The sequence below is a fragment of the Amblyomma maculatum genome, chromosome 4, assembly GCF_055883805.1.
Source record: "Amblyomma maculatum isolate TAMU_Amacu chromosome 4, ASM5588380v1, whole genome shotgun sequence".
Taxonomy (NCBI): Eukaryota; Metazoa; Arthropoda; class Arachnida; order Ixodida; family Ixodidae; genus Amblyomma; species Amblyomma maculatum.
The window spans coordinates 77,535,394-77,554,350 of NC_139347.1; the positions used below are offsets into that span (position 1 = coordinate 77,535,394).

Sequence of the window (18,957 nt, forward strand, 5' to 3'; positions counted from 1 at the left end):
TGTGCATTTTTCACCCATATTCGCACTCGATTTGAAAATTTCCATACATGCAGGCCCCTAATATATATTTTTTTATTCATGTCGTCAAGATATTGATGTTCGGTGCACAAAAAGCTATTAAACAACATTTAGGATGTTTTATACACACGCACGAAGTGCCCCTGGCACTCTGAAAAGCTCGTCGTTAGTCGTGTGACTCCATGGAGAAGGAACTGATTGGTGTTCTTCAACAGCTAAGGAAGTAAGGTAACAGGAGTTGCGAGCTGCCCGTGTGACGGAACTTGGAAGTATTAGTTTAAGTTTTGATACTGCATAACCAATTATAGATGAGGGCGCACTTCGCAAACAATAGTGGGACATTCAAAGGATTGGGGCGAATGCCCACAATTTAAGTTAAATATCTCAGTTAAGACTGTAGACCACATTAAGAAAAAAAAAAAGATTGTATGTTATTATCGAACATCATCTCTACCCAATGTCTCTCACAGAAAAGGTTCGTTTGATAGGAAAGATAAGACACCCAACCAAGTGGGCGAAAAAAGTCTCATATTTCCAACTGTCCATTAAAACCGTGCCTCACAGGGTTCAACTGTAGTATCAGTACCCAATCTGTAGCAAATTATAAATATACTTGGCCGCAAGAAAGGCACTGGTTACTTACCCTTCAACTATGTGGATTCATCTAAGTGAAAGAGTTACGTGAATGTGGCTTCAATGCTAGTGCATCAACACAAAATTTACATTCAACAACATACAATGCCAAGCTTCTTGGAACCCATACAACATGCAAATAAAATGCACGCGGCAAGTTGCATGCCTCCAAGCGGTAATGTAGGACTCCACTCACATACAAGTGATGGCCCTTTCCTTCACTTCTTGGTCAATGTCAGCAGCCTTTAGCTTTGTCAAGGTGCACTCAAAGATGTCCTTCACGTAGGGCTCGAACCTGAATGAGCACTCCTGGTCTGGAAGTGTCAGCATAAAAGCAATACAATAAAGATTAGATAAGAACAGGCCACTGCACTAGCTCCGCAGGACCCAAGCAAGATATGTTCACAAGAACTTTTGCATGTTTTTCATGGGGTTCGTATGATTCAGAACACAGCGTATGAACCTCACATACACTCACCTAAATTCAATTTGGAGCAACTAATCAAGGTTTGCTATGGAAGTTTCACAGACATATCTGTTGCATCTAAATAAGCAGAGCCGCCAACGTCTAATTCGAAACTAGAGAGTTCCGTGGGTGCAGGACACAGGGTTCGTACAGATTCAAAAGGGGCAAATGTAAGGATATTCAAGGAACTTTAAGGCCCAGTTGGAGTATATTCAAGGACCCAACACAATGCTACACGCAGCAGTTTTCAATATCGGGCACCAATTTTACGTAGTCACATTTTTTCTCTCGTGCAAGTTTCTGACCTAGCTTTCCTTGCTGACAAGACCGACTACAATATATACAGTAGAACCTAGCTGATACGTTCCTGATACGATTTTCCGTTTCACATGTTCAAAATCGCGGGCAGCAAAACATCTCCCATAGAGTTGCACAATTTTTCTCCCTGTTAATATGTTCCCGGATAACATGATTTCCCGGTTATTATGTTCAAAATTGACAAACTGTGGTCATATAATGCGGTTTATGACCAACCGGACATACGCTAACAAGTGCTTGGTACGTGGAAAACTGATCAGTGGCGGTCACCCACCACAGTAGTTTGCCTGCAGTGCTTAGGCGCAACGGGGCAAAGCATGAAAGAAAACCAACCAGCCAACATACGAGGCGCCCGTTCCTGCGGAAACATGACTTCATGAAGAAAAAAGCGGTGGCTTCTTTTGCAGTGCCTTAGGGGCATAGGGATGAACCATTTGATAACTACAACTACAGTGAAAGCTCATTCATTCGAAATGAAACCATGGTTGGCAGCCGCGGCAGCAGCTGCCTGCTCTTGGAGCTGCGAAAAAGGAGCTGTGAATAGTTCATGTCCGTAAATGCTAATCTACACTTTTATGCAATGAAAGTCTCAATTTTAAATGCCTTTGTGTCTCATTTAGTAGTTATTTTTCCAATATTAGACATTTCGGATTATACATTTTTTTCGGAAAATGCTTTTTTTTCCAGCATTTTTTTTATAACATGCAAATTGTGCATGTGAAAACTAAAATGTACTTACCCAATGGCCGGATAACCTTCACGAGCTGCTGAAGCACAAGCAGAGCCTCTGAGGTGATTTTGTAGAAGCTGTCACCGACAGCAGTGATTATGGGCTGCAAGCACGAAGGGCACAGGTTCAAGGAGGATGCCTCCTCCCACAACAGTGCCAAGGCTCCTAAAGATTAACTCAAGGGCTTTTTTTACATAGGTCATTACTAGAGCACAGCACAGGCCTCAATCTGAGGACCGAGTCTGGCCCAGGCTCGTGGCTTATAGACAGGGATTATCCCGGGTGCATCGAATTATTGCTCTAATCAGTCTGAACCCGGGCCCAGCCTTCAAAGCTTGGTGACCAGACTTCTACTACAAAAAAGAACTGGCCAAAAAAGAATCTAAAATTGGTGTACAGCTTGAATTCTTTTCTTTAACTGAACAAGAACTGATAATGAGGCGGCTTTATGAACAAAGATCTTGTACAGTAGTCCACTCATAACGATATTGAGAAAATTGGAAAATACAATCGTTACAACCATTTATCGTTATATCAGGACCGGCGAAAAAAAGAAAAGAAAGAAAACAAACATAAATAAAAAGCATGCACCAATGTATGTTCCCGTGCATGTAGGCTTGCCTACTTAATTGAGATGAGTAAATCGGGTTGAATGATGCTAATCATCTTAAAGAGCACTAAACACTTTATTACAGGATACATCAATAGCCATAAAATAACTTATAGTACTTAAAAAATTGGAATTCATGTTCGCTTGAGCAGCAGCTGAAGCTTGACAATCACTGTGTGCACCGCTTCCAGTAGCACGTACGGCGGCGGCAGTATTTTTCGCGAGCGCAACTGATTAGCAACTGGATGAACTGCAGGACATCCCCAGCCTTTATAATTGTTAAAAATCGCAGAGTGCGAATGCCCATATTTTTTTCCCGAGGCTTCCAACCTTGAAACCCTGCCAGAAATCCCGATGAATCTGCTGTTTCAAATCGAGAGATATCGCGCTGTAAATGCGGTCGGTGCCATCTTCCACGGATGTGTTGATGATAGCTGTACCCTTTGTAGCGGGACGCACAATCAGCGGACTGCGATGACGATTTTTGTAGTTTATTTTGTATTAAACATTCAGACAAATTTTCGTATTAAACATCTACTGGGCAGCGATAAAGCTATCGTATCTGCTGTACTGCCGATAACCAATCGCTATACCTGGTTTATTTTTGCAATGGGCCAATAGAAAATTTTGATAAATACCAAGAATTTGATCGTTATGAGCGATATATCATTATATCTGGTATTGTTGTAAGTGGACTGCACAGTAGATGCAGAAAGGTAGCACAAAAGAACTCTGAAGCTCCAAGCACCAAATGAAAAAGGTTGCCTACATTGCATTATAAACTACTTTGCATTCCCTAAAGATGTTTGATCAGTCATATTTTACAGCCCACTATATCTCAATATTAAAGTGTCTTCACACCTAGTGGAATAACATTTCTTAACACCATTTCACGTATTCAATTAATGGAAGTACTGGCTAAGTTTCAATAGATACAAAAAGTAAAATGAATGCGTGTGTTCCAGAGCAAATCAGGCTATGAGCGACGACGTAGTGGAGGCCTCCGGGTGCTTTCTGACTGGCCGCAACTTCTTTAACATGCACTGACACCGTGCAGTACATGGGTACCACACTTTCCGCCTCAATGAAATGCAGCCGCCACAGCCATGATCAAACCAGGTAGTAGTTTAGCACCTTAACCACTAAGCCACCTACTGCGGGGCAAAAGTAAATAAACGGGTCAATAAACCTTAACCTTTTCCTCAGCGTGCTCCATAACTTTTTTTCATCCATGTCACTGCTGTAATGCCCCGAGTGTAGTACACTCAACAATAGTGGATCAAAATCTGGACACTGGAACTCTATGTATGGGCCAAGATCTCGGCCCAGGCCCGACGAAACAGCTCATCTACCAGCCTGCGGACCGGGCCAGGTATGGGTTTTTGGACCGGCCCAAGCGCGTGCAATACTCTAGTCGTTACAGAATCAAAGAATAGCACACTCAATAACAAATATCATGCCAGCATAGAAGACAGCAGAAAGTGAATGCACACTGCTCTGCAAATAAATATTTTGGTTTGCTTAGAACAAGACTGAACCAGTAAGAAGGCAATCATAAATGAAGCTCACTATTCTTCAGCAAGCACAAGAAAGCACTTCCTTATGCCAATGCTCAGCTTGGCAGATGTCCGTTATCATCATCAGCCTGACTATACCCACTGCAGGGTGAAGGTCTCTCCCATATTTCTCCACTTAACCCAGTTCTGGGCTAGCTGCACCCACTTGACCCCTGCGAACTTCTTAACGTCATCCGCCCGTCTAACTTTCTGCCGCCCCCTGCTACGCTTTCCTTCCCTTGGATGTCCGTTATCACCATGTGTCTAAGGACAAAAAAAATTAGGACATTGGAGACAACCGTCTCAGTATGGCAACATGGTCAAACATCACCAAGGAGTCTTTTTAGACTCTTCAATTTAACCTTTCTTCTCACCAGCAACAAGCCTGCCATTTACTTATGTCATATGCTAAAATCCAATTTTTGGGGTATTTCTAACAGCCACCCAAACCAGGGGTGTGTGAATACTCGAATAACTAAACACGAATCACATACCTAGTATTTGGATGACTGAATATTCTATATATTTTGCGACAGGCGCGACTCTGGTGCAGGGAATAGCGTAAAATCTCAATTTGCTTAATAATTCAAAGAAGGAAAGAGAAAGGGGTGCACATCAAGGCGTGACCCACGAAACCAGTAGTTGTCCAAGTATACGCCTCTGAACGAGAGTTGCCTAAAACAGCGGTGCATGTGCATCTCAGGCGTCAGTTGTAGCAGGCGCAACAATGATTGGATATCCCCGATAGACAATATATACCCCAGCAGCATAGTTTCCCCTTCGCCTGTCATAAATTCACACCATTCACCCCCAGCTGCAAGTGGGCGAGTGCAATAATGGGCAGTCTTTTAGTTCTATTTTGAGACGGCACCATGCCGTTCTAACTTTGACGCATATTTCTCTTTCACATCTGTGTGCTCCCTATACACTTTAAGCATGCCAATCTGTCACGTTTTGAGGATGCTTCACCACATGTGTCACTGCACAGACCGTGTGATGAAGCCATGCAGTGAAGTATTTTTCACTATTCGATATTCAGGTCTTTTTTTTTTTTATTATATTCGACAGTTACCATTCCACATTTGCATACCTCTGACCTAAATAGTTCGCTGTGAAAAGAAAATAAATGTTCATAAACTAAACCACAATTCCGCTACCATGTTCAGTCGCTGAGCGAGTCTTTAGGACGCCCAATTTTCCGGACCCGCCCTATTATTCAGATTCTGTCAGGCATCGTCACGCGCTCCACAGAGTCAATGTATAACACCGGCCAAAATATCAGATGCTTTAAACTTTTCTCGTTTGACTTTCCAGACTTTAAATCACAGCCATTTTGTTTTTCTACAACCTCGAACCCGCACTGCATGCATCCGCATACCCGCCATACTCTCGATAGGAAGCACTGCCGCCAGCCTCACAGCACAGCCAGACTTGAGTGGCAACAGGCAGCGAGCGTCGCTCAAGTCTGGCTGTGCTCGCAGCTACACACAAGGTTGGCAACTGTATTTTACCGTATAGACAAGCGTCATGTTTGTAAACAAAGGTGGCGCTGCGATCGGCAGCGACATGGGGTGTAGGCAAAAACGCAGCGTGCCTACACAGAGCCAAGTGACGCTGCCTTTGAAACCAGTTCGCGCGTGCGAATATTCTGAAGCATAAGCTTCGCTTGTGTGTAGAAATAGTTTTGTTTATGCCTGGGCAGTAGTTCAGCACTTTATCAGCCGATTACTTCTGGAATTACCTGGCGAAGAGAGCTGAATTGGCTTTCTTCTCCGTGGCTTCAGCAGCGCGCGGCTACGGTGGGCGACTGTAGTGACTAAGCTAAATGAAAACTAGAAAGCGCAATGTATATGAAAAACTAACAGCCAATGTTGTTCAAATCCCGTGCCTACTGCTAGCGCATGCAAAGACGATGAATGAATGACTGGAATGTGTTTTTCATATAATTGGCTTTCTGATGCTTACCTTCGCTCTAAAGAACAATATATTACCGACAACTATAGTGAACTAGAAATCATATTTCTAGCTGACTGTACCGGCAACTTAAGTCAGAATTTCACTGAATAAGAACTCAATCTTTAAGTTCTTTGTAACATATTCGCCTTTAGTGCGCGCTGCCAATGATTTATTCTGCTCGATAAAAAGACATTTGACGTCTGTTTCATCGTACATATGTAGCCACGGTCATTCAAAGGTTAATAGATACATGAAGGCCTGTAAGAATGTTCTATCTTTTTTTTTTGGAAAGGGGGGGGGTCTTTAGGAGAGGTGCACGAACGGAAATGCAACGTTCTCCACGATCGCTTGCAGCGAACTTTGCACTATCTGTTAAGCTTTTTTCTTTTAATATACTTTGAAACTGTTTATTCAAAAGTGCGCCCTCTTATCTGTTTATTTTGCACCCCACATTGCCGATTACTCTTTGGGACATTAAATTGCATGTACCATATATGCCATACTTAAATATATCCTGCTTGATCAGAGCTACGTTGTACGTGGATATTTAATTCGTTCGTCAAAATCTTAATGACCTTAAGAAAGAAAGTTTTGAGAAATGACGCTGCGTGACTTTGCCCGGATCCTAACAATGTTTGCTTGCTTTCTATAGGGCCGGTGATAAGTCACATCGCAGAAACTCGCGAAAGTGATATAAGAGAAAAGCTGCTTCACAAGTTCAGGTCTGCTTCGGCAATATCGCGTTGGAGTGACCGGTCAAACTAACAGCAGTTACCTTCGCAGCAACTTTTGTGTCCTTTTCTGTACGAATATATGCACGGGCACAAGTGAATGGAATTTTTCACAGGGCGGGCGGTGTCTTAACTTGATATATTATGTAGAACAAAACGTGCACGAGCTGCAGTCATTTGCTATTGCGCTATTCATCGTGCGGCCAAAAAGCAGTCACGACAATAGAGAGTTGCAAACGAACTGATGGAGTTTCAGTGCAGAATTGTGCAACGCACGTTAGCCGCAAAGGCAATCCGTCTACTTGTCGCGCTCAACGCTGCTGCCCATCGCTCTCATATTTATCCGACCGCAAGAAAAATGTGAAAACAGGTGCTATTTTCCTTTTTGTACCTCGTGGCGAAACCAACTACACCACAGCTTGCAGGAATATTGGGAATTATGCCCGAAAACACAGCAAGCGCCGCGCATCCAATGCAGACGACCCGAGCTTTTGCCTACACCACGAAAGTCACTGCTGTTGCCAGCGCCGCCGCATCTCCACTGACGTCACGGGCAGACGCTTGTCTATAAGTTGCATTTTTCCCCTGAAATTTTCACTGGTGCATACTACACACTGATATCATTACATAAAGCTAGAAATGACCCATCACTGAATGCCTAGCAACTATGTTTGAAAAGAAAATCGATGTGTAAAAGAGAGGGAAAAAAAAGCAATTTTTCAAAGTTCTGAAAAGAGCACAATGGCCTAGGGCTGGTGCAACGGCATAAAGATGTGCGTGAATAGGGCTTTTTCCACATGAAATTAAATACGACCAGCATAACAGATGACCAAATACAAATTATATAGTGATGAAAGTGAATTGGACATGAGCATTGGTACCTACATTCGCTGCAGGAATTTCCATAGAAAGTGAGTCATTGTACAAACCTGAAGCGACAATGGCGGCGCTACGACGCAGTGTTAAATTTATGGAGTTAAAACATCCAGCTATCAAGAGATGCGACACTAATCTCCACTAAGGGCTGACAACACAGTCTAGGATAAACCAGCCCAAACGCAAAGGAGGAAGGGACGAGATGCAGTGCTGACATCGCACAGCACACGGGTGCCTCGTTTTTCACTTCTATCAAAAAGCAGTCTGGATTCGATCCCACATCCAACGATAACATACGAACCATCACCTGATACATCGGACATCAAATCGAAGCATTTATGAGTAAAGTGAACGCCGTTGCATGAAATACGCCTGCTCCGAACTTAAGAATAACTTTTACAACGTGCAGTACGGCCATGGCAGCGACACTTCTTTCTGTTTAGATTTCATTTAGAATTGCTGCCAATCCATAGCAGCCGGCAGCAAGCAGTGTCCATATATAAGGCTATCACCTCACAGAGGGAAACAAAAATTGAACATTATTCCCCTGTGTATGGAATGTGAAACTTGAGTGCACCTACCAATAACGTGTTTCATGCAGCGACGTGCGACCCATTTGCCCGGTGTCACCGCAAGTAACGTGCCACCCCCCCAGCCCCAGCGCAAAGTGCTGCCAAGCAGTCACCGAGATCATAGAAACGTCTCATCTTGTCACTGCCAGCGTAATTACTTTGTGCTGTTACGAATGCAAAATTTATTTCCACCAGCAACGCGCACGAAAAGGGAACTAGACGAGAGCCTCCACGCACCGACAACTGAAGGTTGCATGGAGTCGACAGCCGTCAACAGCCGTCAGCAGAACCTTCTCCACAGGCTGACATTGCCACACTTGTATTAACCTTGATTATAATTTCAAACACCCAGGAATGGCGTGACGTCTGAAGTCTGCCAATAAAGTGCTCTGCCATCATCTCTCATTCTTGACAATGCTCTGCTACCACTTCCTATTTTGGATAGTGCTTACCGGTCTTCATACGAAGCGAAGAGTGCATACCTTTGAGTCTTATAACCGAAGTTTTTATTGCCGGGTCCGCGACAATTCGCAGCAAAGTGCGAGTTACCGCATCAACAGGCTATGCATAATTAGGATGCCAACGTTATGCAGTTAAAATTACCGAAAATTTAAAGTATTAAGGTTCGAATAAGAGTTTTCACTGCAGATGCTCCTGCTACACCCCTGCTTTGATTAAGAGGTAGCTTTGATTAAGAAGCAAGCAAGCAAGCCGCAATGTACATGATGTTTCGCAACTCACTGGTAGCAGGGTGTCAATGTGCGGATGGAACACTTGAGGGCTATGATGCGTCAGCAGACATCCCAGAAAGGCCAGGGTGTCAATCTTCATGTTGGAACTCGATGCCCGGTCGCTCAGTGAAAAATGCAACCCGGGCAGCAATGCCGGCAGGTAGTCAGCTAGAGCCCCCGGCAGCAGTTGCAGCAACTCAGTCAGGAGCGCCAGGCATCCCTGCGAGCCCACATTCACTGCACTCCCTTCCTTCTCTGCAACACACAGCCACAGCTGGCAGCGCCGAAACTGCAAGCTCTGGGTCACTGCAACTTCCGCCATCACACACAGCTAAGAAAGAAGGCAGACCAGAGTTTAAATCGAGCACTGATGAATATGCGTGCTGCTATCACCTCTGCCCAGATGCTTAGCTGTCTTGCAGGCGCATGCCCACCACATAGAGTTCATTTAAGTGCAATGCCAGTCTCTTCATTTGCCGCCTTCGACACTGTCATGCCTACGTGACAATATGGATGGTCTCATGACATCATACAAATGCTGACTAATGAGTGTGTCTATGTCACCTGCCAACTACCACCTGCCAGGGTTGTGACTGTGATTTATTGCTCACAATGCCGATAATTTTGGACTTTCTGCAGAACGGAGCCTTTTAATAAAACTAAGCTGTTGCAGGCGACTCACCTGACGAGTCTTGAGGGCCCGCTCCCTCAGGGGCCGCTGGAGGGCTCGGACAAGTGGCCCCACCTGGGCAGCAACCAGTGACCGGGGGTCGTCCTCGCCAATGGGGCCCCCACCGACGGGGGCAATGAGTGGCCGTGTCTGCCGCAGCAACGCCACATATGCTTGAAGAATGTCCACTTTCACATTCTCCTCCCGCTCTGAAATCACAAATAGCACCAATAATGGGTATACACCGGGTGAACACCAGCTTCCACATCACCACCTTTGCAAGGCATTCTGCCTTTACACTGTCCTTGTCATAGGTTTACAGGCCACAGTGCATGTGGCGCACTAAGAAATTCAAGAAAGGGGAACACCAGAAAAGGTCCATGTCACATTATGAATTACAATGTCAGAACACATGCTTAACACAAGAAGAAAGATCATTCATTCATGATGCAGAATGTATCTTTAGTGAAACTAAACTGTATTCTGCTGCCATGAAAAAAAAAGCGACAAAAAGCGATAAATTATATGAGCAGTGATCAATGCTTCACAAGGCTCGGAATTCCCTCGCGTCCCTCATAGCCTCAGTTGCTTCGGGATGTAAAACCCTATAACCCAACCCAGCATGCCCTCGCCAACATCATTTTAAGGTATTATTGCAGCCCAAGGAATCAATGCTGTCATCTGTAATGGGCTACAGATAAGAGGGAACAACAATCACCTCCTGACTAAGTAACCAAAACAAGCACAACTCGGTAACAAGTAATAAGACGTAAATGTGTCTCAAAGCTTTTTTAGGCATGAAAAAAAAAAAAAAAACTGAGGTATTGGGCCTGACACACTAGACCTTCATTGACTTTTTGCTTCATACGTTCAAAATCTTGAGTAGTAAACATCGTCCAAAGAGTTGCACGACTTTTCTTCCGATTAATATGTTTCTAGATAACATAATAAGGGTACACCGTTAAAAATTTCCACAAACTATGATTGTTCAAAACATTTACCGATCAATGCATGTTCCAGCATGCGAGAGGGCCAAGCATGAGAGCACATGGCATGAAAAGCTCTAGCAGTAACACTCAACCATCATGGTGGCTTCATTGCAGCACCTTGACGCAAGGGGTGAAGCTAATGTGATAGGTTGCTCCTGCGGACATGAAGAGTAGTGACGCAGTGATTTCTTCGTAATGCCTTATGGCCAAGGGGAAAAGTACTTGGAACTATGCACTTACATAAAAGCGCACCAGATCTGGGGAATGCAGAATTAAGAGCAAGAAGGTGGCAAAAGTAAGCCACCGCGATGGCTTCTCCACAGTGCATAGGTGTACAGGGGCAAAGCATTTGATAAACAAGGAAGCGGTCCTAGCTTGCCACTGCTGTCAAAGTACCGGATGTGTTGCTAATCTATTCCACATAAAGGACAACACAAATGTGACCATAATTCTGCCAGAAGAAAAAAAAAAAAATTGTGCTCTTCGTATCTTAAAGCAAGGAAATTCTGAAGTACATTTTTGAGAAGCCCAGAGATGCGTTGTACTTAATTCAGCAGTTAACATTTTTCAAAACCGTGCAGTTTGGATCATACATTTTCCCAGATAGTAGGTTTTCCCTCATATCCCTCTTTATAACATTTTAATGGGGTTGTACTGTATTCATCAATGACAAACATAAGTTATGCAATCAATTTACATTCTACCATGTTGTTTTCAGTTTTAACAACAAAACCATAGGGATCCAAATGACGACAGATAAAGCACGAGGAGCGACAGCTGGAGAACAGTCTAGCAACCGACCCCTTGAAAATTGGGTCAGTGCTTCAGTCAGGTTGTTTACACTAAGCATTAGCGAAGCGGCATATGAAAAGCTTCTGAAGTCGCTGAAGGTCCGCGTGAGGTACTGCAAAGCAACCGTGCAAGTTGATGAGATGGAGAGGGAAAACACTGACCTTTGAAACGAGCAATGAGAGCAGGCGATACTACTCGGTAGAACTCCGTGAGCATTTCATGCCTCGTGGCAATGACTGCCTCCAAGCATTTGGCCGCTGCCCGACGAACTTTCCAGCTCATGTCATCGTCATCGCTGTATTCATCTTCGCTTTCCCTGCACGACAGTGGTAGGTTTTAGTGATAGCCGGTTTCAAAGGAAGAGCTCCTTCAATTTACCAACCTCTCATCTCACCAAACACTGCCTCGAAGCAGTCATAAGGGCCCATAGTAAAAAGGCTTTGAAACTGGCTATAAAATGCAGGCATTACGCACGACAAAAGCCACTGACCATCCATCTTCAAGTGACCAAAATGTTTACCGTATTTACTCGCTTAATGAACCCATCTTTTTCCAGAAAAATTGACAAATTTGGGGGATGGGTTCATTATGTGTGAAAAAAATTTTTGAAATATTTGAGAAGGTCGAAATTTCATGTCACATAAAGGAAAAACCATAAAAGTACAAACACATCCGCGATGAATGTGAATAAATATATTTTTATTCACATGCCGCTGGCTACTCATGTTCTCACTTGGTCTCGCTATCAGAGTCACTTCCACTCATGTCGCTTGCCACTTTGTCAGCATCGGTGTCGGCCCATGGCGTGTTCTCTTCAATGCCATCAAGGCTATTGGAGATGCCGGTCTTTTTGAAGCTGCGGATGACCACCTCGCTGTATAGTATCATGCTCCATGCTTCTAGGACCCATCGGCACAGCATGTCGATGACGCACCTCCTAATCTTGCCTGCGGGAGCCAGGTCGTGGTTTCCCGCGGCCATCTACTCTGCATAGAGCCGCCGCATGATGTCCTTGAAGGATTTATTGGTCGAGACGTCAAGGGGCTGCAGCACTGATGTAAGACCACCTGGGATGACAGCGAGGTCCGTGCGCAACTCGATCATTCGGCGGCGGACATTTTGTTCCAGATGGCCGCGGAAGCTGTCAAGAACAAGCAGTGATGATGGAAGAAGAGCTCTGGGCCGCCGTCCCCAGACTGTTTTTAGCCAGTCGGACATCAATTCAGCTGACATCCACCCCTTCTCATGTACGTGAGCGTGGATGCAGCAGGAGTCTTTCGTTTGAAAATTACGAACGGAGGTAGCTTCCTGCCGTCCAGCGTTGTAGCCAGCATCCCGGTACACTGCTGTTTCTCAGCGCCCGTCGTCTTCACCTGCATGCTTTTCGCGCCTTTTGTATCGACAGTGCTATTTCTTGGCATGTCAAAGCTTATAGGAGTCTGGTCCGCATTTACGATTTGAGAGCAAGAATCTTTCTCTTCACGGACACAAATAACAAAGCGGTGCAAGTCGCACACTTTGTCCTCGCAATCCGCCGGCAGCCGCTGGCATATAGTTGTACGCCTTCTGATGCACAGCCCATTACGCAGCATAAAGCACGTCGTCCTGCCAGAACTCGCCTTAAACCTTTAACCGTCAACCCACTTGTCATGGCAGATCGCACTAAAATCGTCAATGACAAGTTACACTTGTCCGGCCCGATATTGCAGTGCTGCCATCTCGAAAGACAAGTTACGGTCATCAATTGCATTGGTTGCAATTTTGAACACTAGAGAGAGTTAGTTGACCATAAAAAACGCATTTTGCACCTTTGGCGCCTAATTGAAGGCTCAAAAGAGTCATTTCACAATGCGCATGCACTGTGGGAAGCCACCCTCATGAACAGTTTTTTTTTAACTTTTAGTGTTAATTTTAACCACGAACCATCGAAGTACTAATATATTTTCAGAACCATAATTACATAGAGAAAATCACGGTCACTTAAAAAAAATTGGCAAGATTGGTATGTTTTTCGGAAAATAAATTGGTGGTTAAAGGGTTAAATTTAGGGGTGTGCGAATATTCGATAATTTCGAATATTCGATCGAATAGCACAGCATTCGATATTCGCTTCGAACCGAATTCTCGGTATTCGAAATTTCGAAGTATTCGTCACGCGCGAATTGTGTTTCTGGGACGCTCGCCCGTTTGCTTTGTGTGGTTTCGGTTTCGAGTAATGCCGCATAGATGGCTTTTTACGCGAAAGCGTATACAGGTCATTCGCCCGAAAATTCGTCGGCCCCCCTCCTTTTTTTCTTTTTCAAGAGTTGCGGAAAAGATTATCCGACAGGACAGATGCAAAGATAAACACGCAGCCCTACCACGCTATCGCTTCATTCAGTCAGGTGACGAATCATGCGTACCGAACATGGCCGACCGTTCTCGGAGTGGCGAAAAATTCAGCGGCAGCCCGGAGATTCGATGTCGCCGAAGTGTATACTTACGTCAATGGGAAGGGCGCCTTTAGCGTGTGATAACGCCAAGCTTATTGCGCACCCGTGGAGCGTTATACTGCCGTGAACGCTCGGCATAGGGGAGGCTGCGGACTTAAAACGTGACTGCCGAGCTTTAGTAGAACGAAATGATCGCATCCATCTGTGACAGGCGTCTTTTCTTGCGATTTTGACTGCTTGCGCATTGATGGGAATGGAACGCCGTTGTGATCAGGGCATTGAGCCGTCTTCGGTGGTGTGCCGCACTTCGTCGCCGCAACTCAGGCACTCCGGTGCGCTGAAGGCTCAGAGCAATCGGAGGTACTATCGGGGATAATTTTGTCAGAACGCGCGATCGGTGCGAAAAACGTTTTGCTTGCGGCGCTAGAGTTTCGTACAGCCATTTCCATTCTTGCTCGAGGGGGTAGTAGTCTGGGAATGTAACCGGAACGATGTTACAATGCTTCGGCTTAATAAGGGAAGCAACGCTCCGGCAAACAGCAGCCGCGAGCTGCTAGTGAAATGCAAAAAAAAAAAAAAAAAAAAAAAAAAAAAAAAAAATGCATCGTGCGACACGCCTTGTCAGAGTGACGGCATAGGCCGGGAAGAGCGCCAGTTTTCCGCACCCAGGAGACGCCTCAGCCTCTTTTTAGTGCCAGAAGTACTATTCGAACTTCGAAATTATTCGAAGAAAATCACTATTCGCTTCGAATTCGCTTCGAATCAAAAAACCACTATTCGCACACCCCTAGTTAAATTCACTTGTGGGAATGCCGTGACCTCTTGCAGTGACCCGCGCGTGGTTCTGTGTCAGCTCAAAACTTCTTCCAAGCGAGGAAACTTGCACTGCTTCATCCCTCGAAAGGCACGGCGATCTTCCTTCGTCGCTCCGAGTTCGTCATGTTGATTTCTCCAGTAGAGCACACAACATGGGGTCAACACTAAAATGCCGTCCAGCCGCGTGGTTTCCATGCTCTAATGCATGCTCCATGACCTTGAGTTTGAAAGCTGCCATGTAGCTGGCGTAATGCCCCATCGCACAATGCACAGCAAAAGCACAGCACACACTAAATAACGCCAAGGCCGTAGCGCGTGCTTCACCCGAACGGCAACAAATTAACGTGCTAGCAACATTACAACTGACACCGTCAAACCTCGAAAAAAGTGCGTTGTCATCACTTCGCTCTGCCGCCACTGTGCACGCATGGCGCTACACGCAGACGTTTTGCATTGCACTAGATAGCACTCGGCAACTTGCATCGTCGTCATCTTCTTTATAACAAAAACGAGATATGTTTGACAAACTTGTTTTTGGAACTCAACGAAATAACAGCCGAGCGTAATGGAAACTGCTTTCACCAACGATGCATGCAAGGTCAATGAACGATCAACGAAAGCAGACAGTCGATGCCCGCGTTGTTCGCGTCGCTGGTGCTTAGCCTTGTTCGTTTCAAAAGGTGTTACTTTATTACGGTGCGAACTGGCAATGTTATGATCGTCGGTGGCACCGGTAATTTGTGCTGAGACAACTCGAACATGCACACGTAACACATGGACCCCAGGGTGGGTGCGCTTTGTTTAGCTGATGTAAAAAAAAAAAAAACTAATCCTCAACTACAAAAGTGTGTGTGTGGGGGGGGGGGGGGGGGGGGGGGGCGGGTTCGGGGGGACACCCCTCTTAAAACTTTTTTCCTTATTTATGGGTGGATCCGACTGAAACTTGCACCATTAATGTACTTTTGCATGCTGATTTCAAATATCTGATTAGTTTTCTTGTAGATGAAATAGCTTTCAAAATAATCCCTAATTCATGTTCTTCGTTTGAAGGTGAGTTAATTACTAAACACTTTATGGCATGAGGAGAATAGCCCTGCCAGAGTGATCTAGAAGGATCATAGAGTGCCGCTAGTCATGAATTAACGTGGTAGAAGAATTTGAACCGAAGTTACAAGAAGTCAAACTTTTATGAATAAAAGCCCAGGTTGGCACCTAAGATTGATAATTAATTCGGTAAATGTTGCCGCATAATAACTGTACATATTTTTGTCCTACGGCACTGTCGAAGGTTTTCTCTTTCTAACAAGACAAGAATGAGAGCTATAGCACAAATAGACTAAGAGATATCTCTCCTCCAAAATTGCAGCACCCTCAAAATTGCAGTTTTGAGAAAACGAGGAAAAACACTTCACAGCATGTAGGTGTAAATTATGTCAATGATTGATATGTCAACAAGATCAGAAACAGGTGGAAAGTGATCTGAAGCGAAAATTAATGGCCTATGCCAATTTGAGCCAAAGTTACGCAATAGGAAACGCTTGAAAGGAAAATTCCATTTGGGTACCGAAGACAACATAACCTTCTCAGCAAATTTTCTTTTGTCGTCACTGCATTTACCTTGGTTTCATGAGACTCGCAGGATTCCCTTTCTAGAAAAAAAATTTTTAAAGCAATAGCAAGAACAGGACCAGAGATATTGATCTTTAAAAAATGCAACACTACCAAAATTGGGGGATTGTCGGAAGCACTCAAGCCTCACGGCATTTAATCAGGAAGGGCAACCCCAAAGACCTCATGCTATTAAAATGCACCAGGAGCATAGTCGGGGTGCATGCTGTCGCGGTGTTTTCTTTTTTCTGTTTTAGCAACGCCAAGCGAAGCCGCCCGCTTCTTTGCAGAACGTACGCTACGGTGCAAGTCCTTTTCTTCAGCTCTCCTGGACCCAGTTGCTGTCACATTTGTACTGCATTCTTGCAGAATTGCTGCTGCTGTATGCTTGCAGCCGGCATTGAAGCGCAGCACAGCTTCTGCTGTGGCTGCTTCCACAGCAAACAGTGATGAGTGCCGCTCTTTGTGGATCAAGGTCCAGATGACCGAGTGGAAGCTTTCGTTCGAGTTCTGGGTCTTCCCCCGAATGCACCTCTGCAGCAGGCTCTTCTCTGATAAACGACTATAAACAGGCAAAAGAGCATCAGCCACATCTCTTGGCAGACTGTAATTGTGCTTTGGTGCAGGCTCCTCTTTTGCCTTTGCAGCGTTGTGGCGGCACCATGACTTCTCACCGGTAGGACACAAACTGTGTTTGGGGCAGTCATCAGTAGATGTGATGTGGCAATATGTCGCCATCACAGCTCGCTGCATGGCATCCACATCACCTACATTTGATCGAAGCGCTCGGCCATAATATATTGCCAGCTTGTCAACTAGATCAGCTGTCAGCCTTCCTCTGCCGCCAAGACTTTGCTTCCCTGCACCCTTGTGTCTCTGCAAGAGGTTGCGCAAAGCTGCTCCCATACGCTTGTGCACGTGATTTATGCAGTCCTCTTTGACTATTTCAATGTAGCCATAGATTGCAGCATCTTTAAGAGCACTGAACGTGCGACTGTCCCCATCGCATAGCATGGTTGTGTAGCGCATGTTGTGGCGCTGCAGAGATCTTTCAAACAGAATTTTGCCAGCCTCTACTTCCATTTGACCAGCCTTGGAGTTGGTGTTTTTTTGGCACTGGTGGCGTGATTTCCAAAGTTCGTAGCCGTCAGTGTTTGGCTTGGGACCAATTTCGCAGCCCAGACAAAAGTTTGACAACACCACATAATCAAGCACGTAACCAGTGAAGAGTTCCACCACGGCACCGACGCCTATATGTGATGAGTGTCCGCGCGTCATCCATGTGCTGTCGTAGCACACGGCAATGTTCCCCCTATGCCCAAAACACAAGTCATTGTAGACCTTCGCCACTGCCTGCGCGGCTTGTGCCATAGCGGTCGTGGCGGCTCGGGTAGCAGCGGGTTGCAGTGTGTTCTTCAGATGCCGTTGAAACGTCTTGTTGTGCATCCCGCGCCGCGACAACCCCATCGCCGAAAAGATATCGTTCATTGCTGTCTGGCCGTTACCGGTCGACAGCATTGCTCGACTAGCCAGAATATTCAGCTCAAAAGGATTGCACCTTTTCTCGCCGTCAACCCTCCGCGAGTTCCACTCGGCCGCAATCTCACCGCAGTTGTCGCACAGCACGATCAGTTTTACGGCGAGGCCATAGCTCCGGTCGCTGGTAATTAAACGCATGCATCCACGACACGTTTTGCACCGCACGGCATCCAGAAGGATATTCACAATGCTGAGGTCAATTACCGCATAGGAGGCTGTTCCGTCCGCATCTGACTCTGCGGACGCACCACTTGCATCGGTGAACAGCGCGGTCTTTCGTGCCGTCGCCGGCGTCGATACCAGTCTATCAAGCGTAGCCTGCTCACGGGCACTCACTTGAGTTATGTCACTGTTAGTGACAGGCACGGTATCAATACGTACACGACTGCAGTCGGCACGAAGAACGGCGCCGTTGTCCAGCGGAATCGGAGAAGCGTCGCCGCCCGCAACGTGATCGTCACACAATCCCGCAGCACTGGCACTTGCTTCTTGCACAGTATGCAACGAAGTCGCATTCTTAACGCGTTTCTTTGGTTGCTTTCGCCCGAACTTGTGCAAAGAGCGGTACTTCTTCGCGCCTGGCATGACTCTCGCGTTGCACTAGCGTGGTCGGCAGAAAGACAAAATGGCGTCACTGGGAGTCCGCATTTCAGGGCTAGCTTGCCAGAACCAACCAAACGACGCCATTTTGATCACGTGCCTTAACCGGCCAATAGTAGCGCGCGCTGCATGCTATCTTTTTGTTTGTTTTTTATGGGGAAGGCGGAGCGCACAGGGTTGCTTTCCGAAAGAAAAAATAAGCCGAAAACGCGCGCTTTCGAACGAGACCAAAATCGCCGCGGTGGAGCGCGTAGTTCTCATGCGCCGGGCGATCGAAATTGGGTGTCGTTTGTCCACAATTTAAAGGGCAGTGG

General features: G+C 45.6%; 1 protein-coding gene across 3 annotated transcripts in view; it reads right to left on the reverse strand.

Moving 5' to 3' along the window:
• Positions 1-18,957, reverse strand: part of Cand1 (Cullin-associated and neddylation-dissociated 1) — a 58,362-nt gene that overhangs the window by 30,882 nt on the left and 8,523 nt on the right. For all 3 annotated transcript variants that reach the window (XM_084602006.1, XM_084602005.1, XM_084602004.1), the window contains exons 9-13: positions 11,810-11,964; positions 9,880-10,076; positions 9,208-9,417; positions 2,175-2,268; positions 848-965 (exon numbers count right to left, since the gene is read on the reverse strand). In XM_084602006.1, the coding sequence (XP_084458132.1) occupies positions 848-965; positions 2,175-2,268; positions 9,208-9,417; positions 9,880-10,076; positions 11,810-11,964 (774 nt within the window). The remainder of the gene's footprint in view (positions 1-847; positions 966-2,174; positions 2,269-9,207; positions 9,418-9,879; positions 10,077-11,809; positions 11,965-18,957) is intronic.